This window comes from Vombatus ursinus, unplaced genomic scaffold (assembly GCF_900497805.2).
Source record: "Vombatus ursinus unplaced genomic scaffold, bare-nosed wombat genome assembly UNPS02014789.1, whole genome shotgun sequence".
Lineage (NCBI taxonomy): Eukaryota > Metazoa > Chordata > Mammalia > Diprotodontia > Vombatidae > Vombatus > Vombatus ursinus.
The window spans coordinates 18,903,031-18,922,676 of NW_020954567.1; the positions used below are offsets into that span (position 1 = coordinate 18,903,031).

The 19,646-nt window shown below is 41.2% G+C and overlaps 1 protein-coding gene across 1 annotated transcript in view; it reads left to right on the forward strand.

Moving 5' to 3' along the window:
- Positions 1-960: 960 nt before the first annotated feature.
- Positions 961-19,646, forward strand: part of AXDND1 (axonemal dynein light chain domain containing 1) — a 104,439-nt gene continuing 85,753 nt past the window's right edge. The window contains exons 1-3 of the mRNA XM_027868576.1: positions 961-1,060; positions 5,386-5,561; positions 6,008-6,108. Of these exons, the coding sequence (XP_027724377.1) occupies positions 961-1,060; positions 5,386-5,561; positions 6,008-6,108 (377 nt within the window). The remainder of the gene's footprint in view (positions 1,061-5,385; positions 5,562-6,007; positions 6,109-19,646) is intronic.

Consider the following 19,646-nt stretch of genomic DNA (forward strand, 5'->3'; position numbering starts at 1 on the left):
TTCTTGAAAACTTTAAAGTCTCTAGAAAGTTTTCCTACCCCTTTCTAGACTCTCCTGAAAGGCCCCTATAAAAAGGTATTTTAAATTCCAAAGAGGTTTGCTAGGGGGACGGCAAGAGCAAGAGTTTGAATCCCTCGCCTTCCGCTCAGGCTTCGGTGGAGACAGCTATTATTGACGATTGCTAAGGTCTGGGGCCCTTCGGTTTCTATGGCAACGATCTGGCGTCCATAGCGAAGTCCTTTGGCCCAGTAGCGGGAGGGTAAAGTGGTTGGAAGCAGGGAGCGGGGAATTCTGCTGCGACTTTAGCCGGTTTGCCACTGTTCTTGGGAGCTGGGGGCTGACTCTGCCTCTCAACATCCATCGTGGGAACCTTTCCTCCAACAGCCTGGACCCCTCCCTACCCGCTCCCAGCTCCGAGGCCCTTCCCTAGTCGAGTGGCCCGGACTTTGGGGGCCGGGGATAGGACCAAGGCGGCCGGCGGGGGGGAATCCCGGCTGCACCCCAGACAAGGGTGGGAGCCGAACTCGCCCTCCCCCGCACCCTTTGGCAACCTCCCAGGAGTCAGGTTATCCAGCCCCGCTTTGAGAACCTCTTGTGAAAGGCTGGCGCCCATCTCCAGGCAACATCATTTAGGCCCATAGGTGCCAAGGAACGACCAGAGGTTCTCGAGTCCAGCCTCGTGGTTTGAGGAAAGCGAGGCCCAGCAAGGTTAAGAAACTAGCCCGAGGTCACACAGTCAGTAAAAGGCAGAGCTGAGATTCCAACCCAGGTCCTTTGATTTCAAATCCCATGAGTCTTTCCCACTGGTCCGCCACAAAGGCAGGCTGCAGTCTTTTTGTCCGCCCTTGTCACCTTAACTCTGTCACTTTGTGACGTTTTTAATATTTTTCTCTCTCTTAGGACCGTGGTGGTAACTGGGAGTGGGAACACTGAATAAAAGAATAGTAATTGTTACTCACCATGTCTAAAAGTAAAAAGTCTGGTTCATTGCCTCCTGTCCAGCCCTCAACTTCTGGGAAAGAAGCTATGGACTTGAAGGCCACCAACCAAAAGGAGATAGGTAAAAGCTCACCAAGGAAGCACAATTCTGTCCAGAGGCGGAAAACGTTCCTCATTCACTTCCCCCATTTGGGCTGGCTACATATCTAATACTTACATAACTGTTTTCTAATAACACTTTTAAATAAGGGTAAAAGAGTGATTCTTTTAATACATCAAAACACCTACTTTCACCTTGTCTCTTGACATTCATATAGCAGGTTTGGCTATGTATCTGTTTTATTGCCAAGCCCTGTTTTATGTTGTTCTGAATTAATCCTCTTTTAAACAGCCTATAGGTTAGGTTATATGAAAAATTCAATTCAATAAATATTTATTAAGCACCTACTATGTGCCAATCACAGAACAGGAGAAGGATAATATAGTCTTGGGACTATATTATATATATATATATTCCTAAGCTAGAGGAAGTTAGTGTCAATCTAGGAGATAGTAAATGTATATACTCTAGATATGTATAGATTTCTAAGGAATCTTGGGCTTTTTTGGGGGGGGTGAAGGAGCTAAAGAGGGATCCGTGATTTCATTAGAATTGGAATCACTCAATGAGGAATCACTCTCTACCAAGGCAGATAGGTGCATGCTCTGCATATTCTTACATGGCTGGTTGTGGCACTAAGAAGTTATGTTTGAGATGGTATGTTAAGTCCAGATAGGGGAAGAAAGCCAGCAAACAACTACGTATATACAAGTTACAATTTACTTGGAGAGATCATCTCTCAGTAAAGGCACTAGCAGGGGAAAGAGTAGTGCCTGGAAAAGTCATACATCAGGGCCATACATCCAGTGTTGGTCAGAGGTACAGCTTGAACTCAGATCTTCCTCATTCCAGGGCTGCCTCTCTAAAGCCTTGCTTATTTTTCTGTTTTCTATTTTTTTCTATTTATCTTTTTCCAAATGTTGTTATTTTCTTTTGTGTAATGCTATAATTCTTAAATAAATAAAAACCTAAACTATAGATAAGAAGTAAGGAGACTTTTCCTACTTCCAGATGCCAAAAGCTTGCTCATACTACCATTCCTTACTGTTCTGGATGGATATTGTACCACAGCATACATTTTCCCCTATTTTCACTGACAACAGAATTTGTTCCTAGCTCTCATAGAACAGATACTTGTTATTGGTGGCACCACTGGAAGATTTATCATGATCCAAATGTGATTTTTCTATATGTATAAGTTATTATTATCCATAGTTAAGTCAGTGGCTTTTTGGAGAGAAATGTACCAAGAACTAACTAGATCCAATTCAAAACATTACAACCAGACCAAATTGATAAACTATCTCTGATTGAATGGCTTTCCAAATTCAAGCTTGTTAGATGATAACAGTAAGAAATTTATGTCATTGGATACAGGCTTGTTTACTAAGAAAAAGAAGTGAGGAAGGGGAGGTCATAGATTGCCCTGTTGCTTTGCCGATTGACATCATGGGATCATAGATTGAGAATAGGAAGGGAACTTAGAGGCCTTTTAGTCCAACCCTCCCCCCACCCACCACTTTCCAGATGAGGAAAATGAGGACCAGGAAGGTCATATAGGTAGTAAAAGTCAGAATCATGATTTGAACTCAAGTCCTCTGATTCCTAAGACAATTAGTGTTCTTTCTACTATGTTATCCTGCTCCTTGCCCAAGGTCACAAAGGCAGAATCAGTGTTTGAGCTCGAGGCCTCTTACATGGGCCATAGCCATATGGTCTGGTATTTCCTGATTCTGTGAAATAAACTGACACGGAGCTGTAAAAACATCTAATCTATAGCCAAACTGATTTACTCACTTCTCCCATGCCCTTCGTGTACTACCTTGTCTATTAACTTTCCCTGCAACTGCTAACTGGGAGTATCCCCCAAGGCTGTGTCCTAGGCCCTCCTCTCTTCCATAACTCTCCTGTTTCACTTTGTGATCTCATCAGCTTGCATGGTTTCTATTATTGTCTCTAAATGGATAACTCTCTAATCTACTAGTCCAGTCCTAATTTCTCTCCTGACCATCAATATGGCCTCTGCTGCTGCTCATTTCCAGCTGGATGTCCCATAGACATCTTAAACTGTGTCCAAACCTTATCTTTTCTCCCAAATCCTTCACTCTTCCTAACTTCCAAGTCTTTATCTTGGACTTCCTACTCTCTACTTGGGTGCTTAATAAATGCTTGTTGACTGATGGTTGACGGATGGTTGACCAACCATCTATCTCCCTTGGTGATCTTACAAGAGTTCAATTGTTATCTCTTTGCAAATGATTCCTAGATCTAACACATACAGTCCTAACATCTCCTGAGCTCTCACATCACCACCATCTTGAACTAGATGTCCCGTAGATATCCCAAACTCATCGTGTCCAAAGCAAATTCATTACCTTTCACCCCAAACCTTCCCAGCTTCCAAACTTTCCTATTATGGTTGAGGGTACCACTATCCTTCCAAACACCTAGATCCACAACTTAGGTGACATCCTTGATTCCTCGGTTGTACTCACCCAGCTTCTGACATTGGGTCTTTTTAGAAAAATGTATTTGTAGTTAACTCTTTGGTTACAGTGTGGACAAGTCCTGTCATTCATTTCTACCTTGGTGTCATCTCTTATATGTATGTCCCTTTCTTGACCCTCCTGCGGCCTCCATCCTCTTGGCCTCATCTCCTTAATCTTAGATGACTACAATCACCTTTTAGTTATTCTCTTCATTTTAGTTCATCCTTCACTCAAAGCTGCCAAAGTGATCTTCCTAAAATTCAGGCCTGACTATCTTGTTCCATAGTCAGTAAACTCCAATGGATCCCTTTACCTCCAGGATCATATAGAATCCTGTTTGGTTTTTAAAGCCTTTCACAACCTGGTCTCTTCCTACCTTTATAGCCTTCTAACACCTTATTGCCTTCCGTGTATTCTGTGATCCCATGACTGTCATCTCTTTGCTGTTCCTTGAAGAAGAAACTCAGTTTCCGGACTCCTGGCATTTTCCTCAGCTGTCCCCCATGGCTGAAATGCTTTTCCTCCTCACTTCCACCTCCTGCCTTCTCTTCCTTCATTCAACTTTCAGCTCAGATTTCACTTTCTGCAAGAGACCTTTCCCCTGGTAGTGCCTTCACGCAGGGATTGTATCTTGTGTGTATATAGTAATTTGCATGTCATCTCCCTATTTGATTGTGAGCACCTTGAGGTCAGGGACCATAGTGCTTATGCTTAGCTCACTGTTTGGTGCTTAGTAAATACTTAGAGCTTATTGACTGACATTCTTGGGATATATTCCTAGCTAAGGAAATCTTCATGTATGGACATTTTATTCACTTTATATTCACAATTCCAAATTGCTTTCCAGAATAATGGTGCCAATTCACCGCTTCACCAACTATCTCTTAATTGCCAAATTGGATGGCTTTTTTTCAATTCTCATCTATCTTTTATTATCTGCCCTACATTTAACACTGTTGACTTCTCTTTCCTGAATATTCTCTCTCCTCTTGGTTTTCATGACACTACTGTCCTGGTTCTTTTACCTGTCTGACTGTCTACTTTTTCTCAGTGTCCTTTGCTGGTTCACTATCCATATCATGTCCCCATTTAATGTGAATGTTCTCCTGGGCCTTTTTCTTAGTCTATACTCTCTTGTAGCCCAAACAGGTGCATTGGGTTTAATTATGATCTTTGATGATTCACACTCATTTCTATATATGCAGCCCTATTATCTCCCCTGGGAAGTCCCACGTTACCAGTTGACTATTGGACATTTCATTTTAATAGATGAGAAAGATGAGCCTCACAGGCTTACACAGCTATAAGTAGCAGAATTAGGACCAAAAACAGAGACTTTTTTTAACTAATGATCCATTTGCTTTTCTGTGCGCCAGGTTCTTTTGCATACTTATTATGTTATTTTCAACTGTCTGTCTAGAAGTAGTGATTCTGTCTGTGAAGTCATGAGCAGCATTCATTTTAGAGAACTCATTTCAGTGGTGGTTTTGCAGTCAAGTGGCTTTTTAAGATGTTTCCACCAACTAGTGATAAGATGTTCTTCCCATCTTTTTTTTAAATAAAATTTTTTTTTTACCGTATCTTTTTTTTTACATTGTCTAAGTTTTCCCCTATGTTCTTTCCTCCCAAAGAGCCATCTCATGTAACAAATAGTTTTTTTAAAAAGAAAGATGAAAAAAAATCTTCAATGTAAATAATCAATGTATTGAAAAAAAATCTGACAGCAGTATGCAACATTCAACACCTTCGGATCCTTCATCTCTGCCCAGTATTTTGGTTCCACTTTTGTAAAAAGATGAGCATTTTGTTTTCCCCTGGGGACGATACCAGCAGCTTTTCTCTCCAACTACTTTCTAGCGGTCTCTGCAGTGGATGAGAAATCCAGCGCGTTGGTCTGCTCCCAGCAAACCCAGCTGCAGTGTGATTTCATCCCGGAGGAAATTATTCTGTCTCTGACCAATGCAGCCTATGCCGGCGGTTGCCCTGAACCCTTACTACCTCCCAAGAAAGTCAAAACTATCAAAGAAACGAAGGTATGTGAGCATGGGAGCATGTCAGCTTCTGACATGGGGCCGGCTTAGAAAAATGTGTTTGTGGATAACTCTTTAGGTAGAAATCTATGAACCTACCATAAAAGGTAGAGGCCCCTAGGCGAATGAATGAATGAAATTTGCCCTCTGTCATTCTCATTAACCTGTTTTAATGTGAATTGACTGAAATGACTCATTTCCGGGTTTTTGCCCCTTTATGTAATAATTCCTAGATCACCGTGATCTGTGTTCAACCCTGTGGGATCACCAGTAGCTAGAAATCCTCATATTTGCCGTTTCCCCACTGCCCCGTACTCTTTCATTCAATATAGTGAACAATGATATAATGTAACCTGTTTGCTCTGGATTTGAGCTAAGGAGCTGTGGCTGGTTTTCGTGTGACACGAGCGCCCTCTGCTGAGCTGCGGTCTGTGTCTGCTTCTCCTTAGCCCGGCATGCGCTCGACGAACGGTGTTTGGCATCACCCAGGACGGCGGAACAAGTTCCGATACCTGACGGATCACCCCATCTCGTTCACGGGAGCTGGAAGGTAAAGGGCGAGTGAATGAGGGAACGGGAAGGATGGAGAAGAGACTTATTTTTGCTAGACCTGTGATTGCATTGGCCTGGGGAGCCCCCAGGAAGGAACTTTCTCTACCAGTGCAGACCAACGCTTTCTCTGCATCTTACTGTTCATCTAGGGCTCTGATAATTGGATGAGTGTGTGGAACCAGCCGGCATGTGTCTGAGAGGGGCCTTGAACCCAAAACTTCTCGACTTCTATCCAATATGCCACACTATGTGTCTCTGGAAGAGACTTAGTGTGTGTCATTTTTCTTATTCTTTTCCACACCCATAGACTAGATGCTCAATTAATAATCATAGCTAGCATTCATATAGTTCCTACTATGTGCCAGGTACGGTGCTTGGCACTTTGCAAATATTACCTCATTTGATTCTCACAACAACCCTGGGAGGTAGTTGCTCTTATGATCCCCATTTTACCCAGAATCTATTTTAGAGCCTTTTCTCGGTACTAGATCTGATATTTGGTCCCATCTTGTCCAAAGGCAGTGTATAAGAAGAGGGGAGGAGTTCACTAGTTATTTCTAGAATCTATTCAATCTTTTGTTTTCCTCAAAGTGCACTCTAGTATCTATTAGTCTTAATTCAATTCAGCAGAGATTTCCTAGACCCTATTTTAAAAATAACAACAATACCACCTTATGTTTCCATGGTGATCTATGGTTTTCAAAGCTTTTATATTTGGCTCTCACAAGAACACACTGCAGTCAACAAGGCTGAGTCCACTTTAATTATCCATAATTTACAGATGAGGGAACAGAGCCTCAGAGAGACTAGGTGACTTGTTCGTGTCTAGGTACACACTGTGTTAGACTCTTTTCTTCAGGGGTGGACCAAAGTTCAAGGGTTTGTAGAGTTCCATATAATTGAGATTTTTTTCCCTGCATTTGTGTGGCTGTGGGCTTACAGAGAAGGTCATAGTCATAGTAATCTTTCTAATTCCACTGCAGGAAAGTACCAAGAATTTTTATACTTCTTGATATATAGTTGTTCTGGGGATATTTTGGGGTGGTGACAAAGGGCTTACATGCTGATTTTCCTTTCTAGGTGCTAACATTATTCTTAAGTTCATTATCCTACCGAACATTCCAAGTTTTTTCAGGACTTGGGTCTCCTGTGATCATTCAAAAGTTTTTTGCTTTCTGACTGTGGCTTACAACATGGTCACTGGGTCATTTTTTAAATTACATCCCAGTTGATTTATTCTATAGTTGTCGCCTAACTGAATTTGCCATTATAGATGGTCTTCGAGGCATTTATTTGACAAAAGTTCTCACTTTCTTTTGGGGGATATAAATGTACGTAAGCAGTAGTCCTGTGAAGTATGTGTGAAGCTATTTGAACAACCAGGTGTAAAGAGCTCTGATTAATATCAACCTGGAATAGACAGTCTTTAGTGGTTGGTTATTTCCTTGGCCCTGTTTTTGACTCTTCAGGAACACAGTTAGTGGTCACTATAGGCCACCATTGCTTATCATGTAGGTGTAATTATGCTGGATCCAGTCTTGTAGATTATGAGGAGGCAGTAGACACATTTTCCTTAAATTTCTGTAAAATATTTGACAAAGTCTTCTACACTATCCTCATTTACAAAGATGGAGGGATGTGAGTTAGGTGATTGATAGCCAAGTGGCTTCACAGTTGGCAAATGGCCAGAGCCAAGGAATAATCAGTGTTCTTTGGGGTACTTTACGCTGGGCAAAAGATAGCTAACATTTTGGATATGTGGCCTGCAGATTATCAACTCTACCTATGCAGCCCTAACCTCTCTGCTGACCTCTGATCTCAAATCTCTGATTACCTTTCAGATATCCTCAACTGGATGTCCAGTAGAGATCTTACCCAACATGTCCAAAACCATACTCATTATTTTCCCCCTTAAACCCTCCCACTCTCCTACTTTCCATATTACTTTAGAGGGCAACACCATCCTCCCAGGCCTTCAGGCTCACAACCTAGGAGTCATCCTGGATTCCTCACTGTCTTTCTCTTTTTTTAAATTAACTAATTTATTTTTAGTTTTCAACAATCACTTCCATAAGCTTTTGAGTTTTAAATTTTCTCCTCCTCCCTTTTCGCTTCCCTCGCCGAGACGGCGTGCAGTCTGATATGTATATATACATTCCTTTTAAACATATTTAAACATATATACATTCCTTTAAAATGTATTTTAAACATATTTTAACATTAGTCATGTTGTAAAGAAGAATTAGAACCAATAGGAGGAACCACAAGAAAGAGGAAACAAAACAAAACAGAAGAAAAAAAAAACCAAAAGAACAAATAGTATGCTTTGATCAGTATTCATACTCCATAATTCTTTCTCTGGATGTGGCTGACGTTTTCTATCGTGAGACTTTTGGAGATGTCTTAGATCTTTGCATTGCTCAGAAGGGTTAAGTCTATCTTAGTCAGTCATCGAACAATGTGGCTGTTACCGTGTACAATGTTCTTCTCCTGGTTCTGCTTACTTCACTTGGGATCAATTCATGTAAGTCTTTCCAGGTTTTTCTGAAGTCTGCCTGTTCATCATTTCTTATAGCACAATAGTATTCTATTGCATTCATATACCACAACTTGTTCAGCCATTCCCCAATTGATGGGCATCCCCTCAATTTCCAATTCTTTGCCACCACACAAAGAGCTGCTATAAATATTTTTGAACATGCCTCACTGTCTTTTATCCCCCATATCCAAACTGTTGCCAAGGCCTTTCGAATTCAACTCTGCGACATTTCTCACATACTCCCCCTTCTCTTTTCTGACACTTCCCCCACTCTGGTGCACTCTCACTACCTCAATTCTGGATTAGTACAATAGGCTGCTGGTGGGTCTACCTGCTTCAAGTCTCTCCCCACTCCAATTCATCCTTCGTTCAGCCACCAAAGTGATTTTCCTGAAGTGCAGGTTTAACCATGTCACCCCCCCAAACTCAGTAAACTCCAATGACTCCCTCTCACTTTCATGATTAAATACAAAAATGCTCTGTTTGGTGTTCCAAACCTTTCATAACCTAATCCCCTTCTTTTTACACTTTGCTCTTACTCACTTCTATAGGAAGCCTTTCCCAACCCTTCTTATTTCTACTGCCTTCCCTTTCTTAATTATTTCCTATTTATCCTGAATATGGCTTGTTTGTATGTAGTTGTTTGCTTGTTGTCTCCCCATTAGATTGTGAGCTTCTTGAGGGCAGAGACTGTCTTTTGCCTCTTTTTGTATCCCCTGCACATAGAACGGTGCCTGGCACATAATAGGCAACTAATAAATGTTAATTGACTGACCGACAGTAGGTGGTTCTTTGGAAAACAAAGCTGGTTGGCTGGTACTCACCCTCTTTTTATTTCTTCTGCCTTCCAAATCATGCTTGTCTCTGATCCCTCCTCTTTGGATTTGGGCAAGGCCTTCCCTTTGGCCACCACTTTTTCTCCCTTTCATCTCCCTCCTTTAGCAGGAGGCTCTTGTATTTGGGGGAGGGGGGTGGAACAGGTGTGTTCTGTTTTTTAGTTCCCCCTACTACTAGTACCTGCTGTCATTCGCTGCATGATGTCCTGTGTGTATGAGTTTACTGCATGTTATTTTCATTATTAGAATGTGAGCATCTTGAGGGCAAAGACTTTTTTTTTGCCTTTCTTTGTATTCCAAGTGCTCGCCATAGAAAGCGCTCAATAAATGCTTGTTGCCTGATGGACTGCAACATGTTGTGACTAGTTGAAAGAACTGGGGGTGCTTAGCCTATATAAGAGAAGACTTAGAATATCATAGAAGTCTTCGAGTATTAGAAAGACAGTTATGTGGAAACTGTGTGCCCCAGAGGCAAACCTGGGATCAATGGGTAGAAGTTTCAGATTTAGATTTAGTCTTGATATAGGGCCACCTACCAGTTGTGTGACCTGGGCAAGTTGCATAACTTTGTTTGCCTCAGTTTCTTCATCTTTAAAATGAGCTGGAGAAGGAAATGGCAAATCACTCCAGTTATCTTTGCCAAGAAAACCCCAGACAGGGTCTCGAAGAGTCAGACGTGACTGAAACGACTGAGCAATACAAAGGCAACCCTCCTTGGAGCTGTTCAAAAGTTGGCATACACTGCCCTTAGGAAGTAGTGAATATGCTATCACTGGAGACCTCCAAGGAAAGCTCGATTAGGACTTGTTTGAGATTCAGTAGAGGGGCCACTTGCTCAGTCCTAGGTTCCACTAGGTGATCCCTGGGGTTCTTTCCAATTCTGAGATTCTATGATCTGGAAATATTTGAAAAAAGCTACCATCTTGAAATTAAGGCTTAAACAAGATAAAGTTTAAATTACATTATAATAGTAGTTTGGCAGAGTGAGAAAGTATGAGATCTGAAAGCAGGACATCGTGACCTTCCCTTTGGCTCTGCCACATGTGATATGGGCAAGTTGTTTCATTTCTCTGGGTCTCCATTTCCTCATCTGTAAAATGGGAATAATAAATAGTACACTTCACAGTGGTGGAGTGAGGAAGATTCCTGACTAAATTTCCATGTAAATATGAACTCATTATGCCTAAAATATCTTACTTTTTTCCATTAGTAGTAGGGTTCAAGTTTATTGTTTCTCCACTCTTGATTAATACTGCTATCTTTCAGAGCTAAGGAAGAGATAATTTTGCATCTATTTTCAAGTAAAATAACTTACTTTAGTATTATATCCTTTTAACTTCAGATCATCTAATTATATCTGTATGCCCATCCATGTGATAGAATGACAGCTATGTCTTCTGTGCTAGAAATGGTTGCAGAAGGAAGGCCTACTCAGTACACTCAATGAAAGACCCTGGGGCCCTCCAAATGTCATAAAGTATCTGGTTTTTATTAGTATGCCCTCAGGATGTGATTTTAATTAATAGTAATTACCAGTTATATGGCTCTTGAAGTGCATTGCAAGAATAATTGTGTTCATGAATGCTGCAATAAACTAATATATATGTGTGTGTGTGTGTATATATATATATATATATATATGATTAGCAATAATTAACAACAATCCTAGTAGTATATGTAGCACATGCTCTGGAATTACTCTCTCAATTCCCACTCAAACAAGTGAGTTGCGTCCCAGAGAGCAGCTGCTCGGTCCCCTAAGGACTGTTAACGGTAGCTCTGAGGAGTTAGGTGTTACTTTCTAATGTCACACAGGTCCCCACCAGCGTGCTGTGCTCTCTGCTATGATTATTAGTTCATATCAATCAGCCAGGCGGTGTGACCTGGGCAATTCTCTTAACTCTGCTCTCCTCAGTTTCCTCATCTGTAAAACGAGCTGGAGAAGGAAATGGCAAACTACTCCTGTATCTTTACCAAGAAAACCCCAAAATAGGGGGGTTTGTGGCACAAAGAGTTGAATATGACTGAAGCAGCTTGACAACAACAACAAATTTAGTAATGTAGGTCAGAACAGTTGATACAAAACATTGCCTCCAAAAGTCTGTGTCACACTTTCCCACATGTACATACAGAGTCCAGGGAAAAGTGGGCTCAAGTTTAGAGCATGTGGAAATAAAGGATGAATCACAGCTCATGGAAGTCCTTTTGGTGGAATCCTCAGGATTTTCCCTTTAAATATGGTATGATTTTTCTCTGCTTGGCTCTTTGTAAGTCAACAAACATTTATTAAGTGCTTACTTTATGCCAGGTCTTATGGGAGTGTAAGGGCATGCAGAAAGAAAAAGGTCCCTGCCCTCATGGAACTTATATTCTAATGGGGAAAATACATAAAAGGAAGATAAAAAGTGGGAGAGGGGGAGAGAAGGTTTCTATGAGGCAGGGCAGGGTAGAGAAAGTCTGGAGGGTCGTAAATGGAACTTGCCCCACACAGGGGCAGAAGGTACGACCAGTATGAGCGGTCCAAAGGTGGAGTGAACTTCCAGGATGAGTAGGCTTCTGTAGCATTGTAGAGACAGTCTGGAGAGCCTTGAACCCATACTCAGTCTGTCCTTGGCTCTCAGTGAATACATAATTAGCAGACACAGCCTCTATCTGCTCATATACTTACCAGCTGTGTGACCCTGGACAAGTCACCTTACCCTTGTTTGTCTCAGTTTACTCATCTGTAAAATAGGGATAATGATAGCCCCTACTTCCCAGGGTTGTTATCAACCCTGAGAATCAAATGAGATAATAGTTGTAAAGCTCTTCGAATGGTGCCTGATGCGTAGTAAGTGCTATATTATTAATTATTATTATTCATTGGCTCTTTTCTATTCCTTACAAACATACCCAGATCTGCCCCATCTGTAAGAAACCTTTATGCAGCCATCCCATCAAGCCACTGTCCTGTGCCTCTTCTCTCTTTCACTGCCAGACTTCTAGAACAAGTTGTCTGCATGACTTTCCTCCATTTTCTCCCTTCACACCCTTCTCACCCCTTCCAATCTGGCTTCTGACTTCATTGTGCAACATAAACTGGTTTCTCCAGGGTCCCCCATGACCTGCTTCTTGCCAAATCCAGTGCCTCTTTTCTGCCCTCACACTTCTTGACCTCTCAGCAGCCTCTGACACCCACTGGCGACTTCCTCTTGTGGTTTTCTTTCTACACGGCTGCCTGCTCTCTTAAAGAGCATTGCCATCCTCTGGTTACCCGGGTTTGCAGCCTTAGAGCCATCTTTGATGCTTCTCTTTCCCTCCACCCATGCATCCAGTCAGCTGCCAAATCTTGTCAATTCTGTCTCCACCATGGAGCTCACATCTAAGGTGATTGATCAGATCATGCCATCCCCCACCGTCATTCAGTAAGCTCCAGCGCTTCCTTATTGCCTTCAGGATCAAATACAAAATGCTGTTTGGCATTCAAAGCCTTTATTACCTAGCCCCCTCCTACCTTTCCAGTCTTCTTATACTTTACTGCCCAGTATGTGCCCTTTGATCCAGTGACTCTGGCCTCTTTGTTGTTCCCCAGGCAAGACCCTCCATCTCTCTGCTCTAGGCATATTCTCTGGTTGTCCCCCATGCCTGAAACACTGTACCTTCTCCGCTCTAACTACTGATTGAGAAAGCACCTCGGGGTCTGGTATCTTATTCCTGCCAGGTGATTTTCAGAATCTTCCCAAGACAATTCAAATGGAAGTAGTTCCATTTCCTGCCATGGCGCTGGTATACTGTCCAGGTTTCACAGGCATACAACAATGAGGTCAGCACAAAGGCTCCTTCTCTCCCACACCTTACCCCAGAGCCTCCCAGACACTGAGCTAGCCCTGGCAATGGGTGCGTCAACCTCATTATCAATGTGTACATCCCTGGAAAGTATACTGCCAAGGTAAATTAATTTATCTACAGCATTCCCAACTCTGCTGCAGGGAGTGCTACTCCAGTGGGCTGGCCACATTGATCAAATGCCAAGTGCACGCTGGCCTAAAAGACTGTTTTACAGAGAACTCACTCAAGACAAGCACTCATCTGGTGGTCAGAAGAAGCGATACAAGGACTCTCTCAAGGTCTCTCTGAAGAACTTTGGAATTGATTGTGTGACATGGGAGACATTGGCACAGGACCACCCAGCATGGAGTGCCCTCATCAGAGAAGGGGCAGATCAGATCACGTCATCCCCCACCCCCGTTGTGCGGAATTGAGGTAGTGAAAAAGAAATGTGAGAAGAGCAAATTTAGAGAATCCACCCTGAGTGTTCACGTGGCCTGTTTGTGCCGGACCTGAGGTAGAGCATTCCAAGCTCATCTTGGTCTGATCAGCCACAGTTGGACATACCTGACCCTAACATAGTAATGTCATTGTGATCCTGTTCGAGAGCAAAGGACAACAGCTAACTACCAGTCTCCCTGGCTTCTTTTAAGTCTGAACTGAAATTCTACCGTCTTCAGGAAGCTTTCCCTTTGTTTTTTCTTAATTCTAGTGCTTTCCCTTTGCTAATTATTTCCTCTTTGTCCTGTATATGGCTTGCTTTGTATATATTTATTTGCCCGTAGTCTCTCCCATTAGCTTGTTAGCTTCATGAGGGCAGGGATTGTCTTTTGCCTTTTTTTTGTATACCTAGTGCTTACTACAGTATGTGGCATACAGAAGGTGCTTAATGAATGTTTATTGGTTGATTAATTGACTGGTCTCTTTTTTCTCCACCCACATAGCCACCATTCTAGAGTAGGCCCCTCTTATTTGGACTAGCACTACAGCTTCACCATTGGACTTCTAGCTTCTGGTCTCTCCTCCTCCAATTCACCCTTTATTTAGCTTCCAAAACAATCATACTAAAGCACTGACCTGAGCATGTTAACTGAAAAAAAAACAACAACAGCAACAAATTGATATTGTCTCCATTTTTGTAGTTGATTGTGTTTTGTTATGGATTTCACTCTGTTCTGCTGCCGACATTTTCCTAACTGCTTAAGTCATGTTCCATTTGTCTCAGATTTAGGTTTGGATATTAAGCTTTCCTATAAATCACTCATTATCTCTGAGTTAAGTTTAGAAGTTCCGTTCTCCTACTGATCACCGTTCTTTTCTGTCCTCAAGGAAATTGTTATCCTTGAAGGTTGCAGGTAGATGCCAGGGAGTGTGGTCTGATATTTATATTTCTTGCATTATATAAGTATTTTATTGTATTATTTATGCCAGATAGTCTGGTCCACTATAGCTAACCTGTCTTTACAAGTGGACTCAAACAATGGACATTTCTTAGCGAGAGGGTGGAGGTCCCTCCTTCCCAATTTCCAGCCAGTCGTATTGTTTCTCATGTCTATGATGCTACAAGCTTTGTAACCAATCATAGTTTTCCCATCTATGATGCTTCCTTCTAGCTTTTGGATGCTCCTCCTTTGTAAAAATGATCTGTCTGCCCTCATTCAGGGTCTTCTGGCTTGCTGGGGAGCTGAGAGACCCCTTTTATTGGTAACTGCTAGCCTTTCCAATAAATTGAATGTGCTTGGAAATTTGTGCCTCAGTTTACCTTAATTTCAATCACGACATTACCCTACTGCTCAAGAACCTCTAGTGGCTCCCTCCTTGCACTAGTATAAAATCCAGACTTCTCTCTTTGCCCTTTATGGTACTGCCCAGTTTTAGCTCCACACTACTTTTCAGGGTTATGGCACGCTTCCCCCGCCTCATATGCTCCAGGTACCCACCAAACTGGAGGACTTGTGATTCTTCATTCACATCTTTCCAACCTGTGCATTTGTACTCGGGCTGTGCTGCCCTCCTCATGTGTGCCAAGTATGCCCTTCCTCCTTAGGTCCTCCTCTTAGCATCCCTGACTTTACTTCAAAGCTCAACTAATGGGCCACCTATGGGAAACCTCTCCTGATCCTCCTGGTTGTAATGCCCTTCCCTGAAAATTACTTGTATATATTTTGTTTTTGATTATCTATCGATGTGTTGTTTTTCCTCCAATGGAAGGCCAATACTGTCTTTGCATCTGCAGTGCCTAGCACAGTGCCCAGTCCCTAGTTGGCACTTAATAATTGCTTGCTGGATTGAGTTAACTTGTGCCAGGGTACAGAGGTGGTAAAGGGTGACACAGGGACCCAGGCCCAGGCCTTCTGACTTCATGTCATAGGATCATAGAATGAGAACTTGTGATGTGAAAGACCATGTAGATGTGTTAACAGTTGTTGACCTCTCTGAGATGCCAGCAGATGTAACGGGCTAATGGAAGCACTCATGGTTACAAATTCCAGAGCTAGGTTTTAATCTATATCCTAATAATTCCTCAGAACCCCACCCTCTGTGGCACCTTGCCTCTAAACTCACTTACAACAAAGGGGGCCGTGTTTGTATTATCTTCCTCACAGGGTTGTTGAGGATCCAACTATGATAATATCGAACATTTCTATAGAGCTTTTTAAAGTTTTGTGAAGCCTATGACAAAATTATCTCATTCATATGAGCTTCAGAACAACCCCATGAAGTACATACTGCAGGTGTTATTATCCCCATTTTACAGATGAGGAAACTGAGGCCTTGAGAGGTTAGGTAATTTGCCCATGGTTACACAGCTGATAATTGTCTGAGGAATAATAATGTATACAAGAAGTGCTTTGTACTTGTGCCTCAATATTATCAGGAGCTGTGATTTCATTAGTGTGGTTATTCCATAGTCTCTCTGGAGATGTTGAGTGCAGCCCCTTTTTAACCTTTGTAGATTGGCTTCCTGAGTTGCTATGGGGGAAAAAAATCATTGTCCAGTGACCAGCATAATGACCTCTGTAATGTAATTACAGAGGTAATGACCTCTATAAACTTAACTAGGCCGGTCCTTGGATGCTAGACTTACAGTGTGGCACCATGACTGAGCTATAAGCCTAAGCTCTCTTGGGGAAGCACCTGCCAGGGTCTGAGTTTAGTTGGCATGGGCTCTTTGGATGAAGGGTTACTTCTGTTCCACAGTGGGGCATCAGAGTAAGACTGTAGTGGAGATTCATAATTATAAAGCACTATAAAAATATAAGCTAATTATTATAATAATAGAGAAGTTGATTAAATTCCTTAAGGTCAGTAGTTGTCAGTGTGATTAAAAAAATTAGCAATCTACCTGAGAACAAGTTCCAAAATGTTCTTGAATTCTCTTTAACTGTTATGGGGATGGAACAGAAGAAAATGATGACTCAGGAGAAGTAGGATGTAATGAAGAGATGCCTCAGAGAAAGAGCCAGAACCTCAGAGCATATAAATATCCAAGGAATGGTTTCCATTTGCATTATACATCTGTAGAAGATGGCTAAGCAGGGCAGCTTAGTGTCGCAATGACTTGGAAGTAGCCTGGTCTGGGAGAGAGAAGATGAGAGCTCACCTTGGAGAGCCCAGGGCCTCAGGGACAGAATAAGCTTTTAGGGAAAACTAAGGACAACAGACAAAGAGTTTTGGAGTTTTTATTATTTCTTTTGTTTTTTAAATTTTTATTTATTTCAAACTTAAATACAAAGTGAGAAAAGGAAAAAAAGAACTTTTCCACGTACACAGCAAAATGAGAGGTTTCAATATAAAACAACAAATTTCCATTTCAAACTATACTTTTTTTTGAAAACCTATGTAATAAATGCTACATATCATTTTCCAAGCTACCCAGTTTTTGAGTGCTTCCTTCTAAATTTTCAAGTTCTATTTTGTTCTCTGCTGTGCACTTTTTATTTTTTTTTCCCTCCCCCCCACCCCACCCTAGAGAAGGCTACAATTAAATGTGAATAAATATGCATATACATACATATCTATATACGTATATGTAAGACCATACTCTGCATATTTCTATTTGTCAGTTCTTTCTCTGGAGGTGGATGGTGTCTTCCTTTACAGGTCCAAGACTTCCCATGTTTTTCTACATCAACTAGTTCATCATTTCTTATGTCACAGTAGTATTCCATTACAATCATATAGCATAGCTTGTTTAGCCATTCCCCATTTGAAGGGCATCTATCATTTTAGCCAATCTGATAGGTGTAAGATGGTATCCCAAAGCTGTTTATAATTTACATTTCTCTAATCAATAATGATTCAGAGCATTTTTTCATATAACTATATGTAGTTTTGATTTCTTCATCAAAAAACTGCGTATTCATATCCTTTGACCATTTATCAATTGGGGTATGACTCTCATTCTTATGAATTTGACAAAGTTCTTTATGTATTTGACAAATGAGACCTTTACCTAAGAGACTGTCTATGAAAGTGTCAAGATACTATTAGGAGACACCCTGTTTTCCAGAGCTAAGGCCCAGCAAGCAAGCTGTGCCCTGAGATTGGTATAACAACAATCGTTTGTGCTCACCTTCAGAGCTGATGGTTCCTGAGCTCAGGCAAGCACCAGCAGGCCCAGACATGAAGCCGTGTTACGAATGGACTTTTTGTCACTGGACAACCTTCCCTCACTTTTGCTGTTATGCCTCACTACTATTGCTACACTACACTGTTTAACTCTTTGTCTAGCCACAAATATATAAATCAAGGTTCAGCCACACTGGGGTGGGTCCCCTGACTAGGGGCAGGGCTCTGCCCCTGGATCCCCTCCTTGCTTGCAAGCCATTTCTCTCCCTTTGGAATTAAACTTCTGTTTGATTGCTGACTCTCGTCTCTAGCCTGCTCTGTTGGGCTCTGGCCACTGGTTAGAGACTAATTCCATCTAGTTGACAAAAGTTTTTTTCCCTATTTTCTGCTTTTCTTCTAATCTTGGCTACATTGGTTTTATTTATACAAGAACTTTAAAATTTTACACCTCAACAATGCTCTCTGTCTCTTGTTTCTTTGTATATTATTCTGCTATTCATAAGTCTGGTAGGTAATATGTTCCATGTTCTAATTTTGTTGTAGTATCTCCCTTTATACCTGGGTCATGTATCTATTTTGACTTTATCTTGGTACATGGTTTAATATACTGATCTATGCCCAATTCTGCCAGACTGCTTTCCAGCTTTCCCAACAATTTTTTACTAAATAATGAATTCTTGTCCCCAAACTTAAATCTTTACATTTGTCAAACACAAAGTTACTGTGATCCTTTACCACTGTGTATTGCATGTCTACTCTGTTCCACTGATCTACCTTTCTATTTTTTAGCCAGTACCAGATAGGTTTGATATTTACTGCCTTATAACAATTTAAGGTCTGGTACTGCTGAATCTTCTTCCTTGACTTTTTAAAATTAGTTTCTTTGAAACTCTTGACCTTTTGTTCTTCTAAAGGAATTTTGTTATTATTTTTTCTAACTCAGCAAAACATATTTTTAGTAACTTAATTGGGATGGCATTGAATAAATAGATTAGTTAGGTAAAATTGTCATTTTTATTATATTGGCATTGCCTACTCATGAACAATGAATATTTCTCCAATTATTTAAATCTGACTTTATTTGTATAGAGAATGTTTATATTTATATTCATGTAGTTCCTGTGTCTGTTTTGGCAGGTATACTCTCAGGGATTTTATGCTGTCTAGTTATTTTAAATGGTCTAAAACAATATTGAATAATATTGGTGACACCTAGTATAGTTACCCTGTTTTTCTCTTTTAATTAAATCTATTTTAGCTTTAACTTTGTCGGAGATCATGATTGCCGCCTTGCTTTTTTTACATAATAAATTCCCCTCCAACCTTTTATTTTAACTCTCTGTGTATGTTTCATTTTTGTTATGTTTCCTGTAAGCAACATATTTTTCAATTCAGATTTTTAATCAGAACTAATCTAAACTTCTCTCCGGGGTAAATTCATCCCATTCTCATTCAAAATTATAATTATTTGTTGTGTATTTCCCTCCATCCTATTTTTCCTCACTATCCTTCTCACCCTATTTACCGTATGCCCTCCTATTCTTAAATCTACCCACTCCTCTTATAGCCCCACCCTTATCCTCCCCACCCCCCAGTTGCAAAGTCATATTATCATCTCCCTGATGTCAAGGTCCTCTTCTGAGAATGAAGGACAAACCATGCAACCTCCCACCATCCCCCTTAATCTATCTAAGTCCCTCCCTTATCCCCTCCCCACCCCTAATTCTTAATCTACATACCCTTCTAAAAGTCTCTCCCTTATCCTATCCCCTTGCTCTCTTT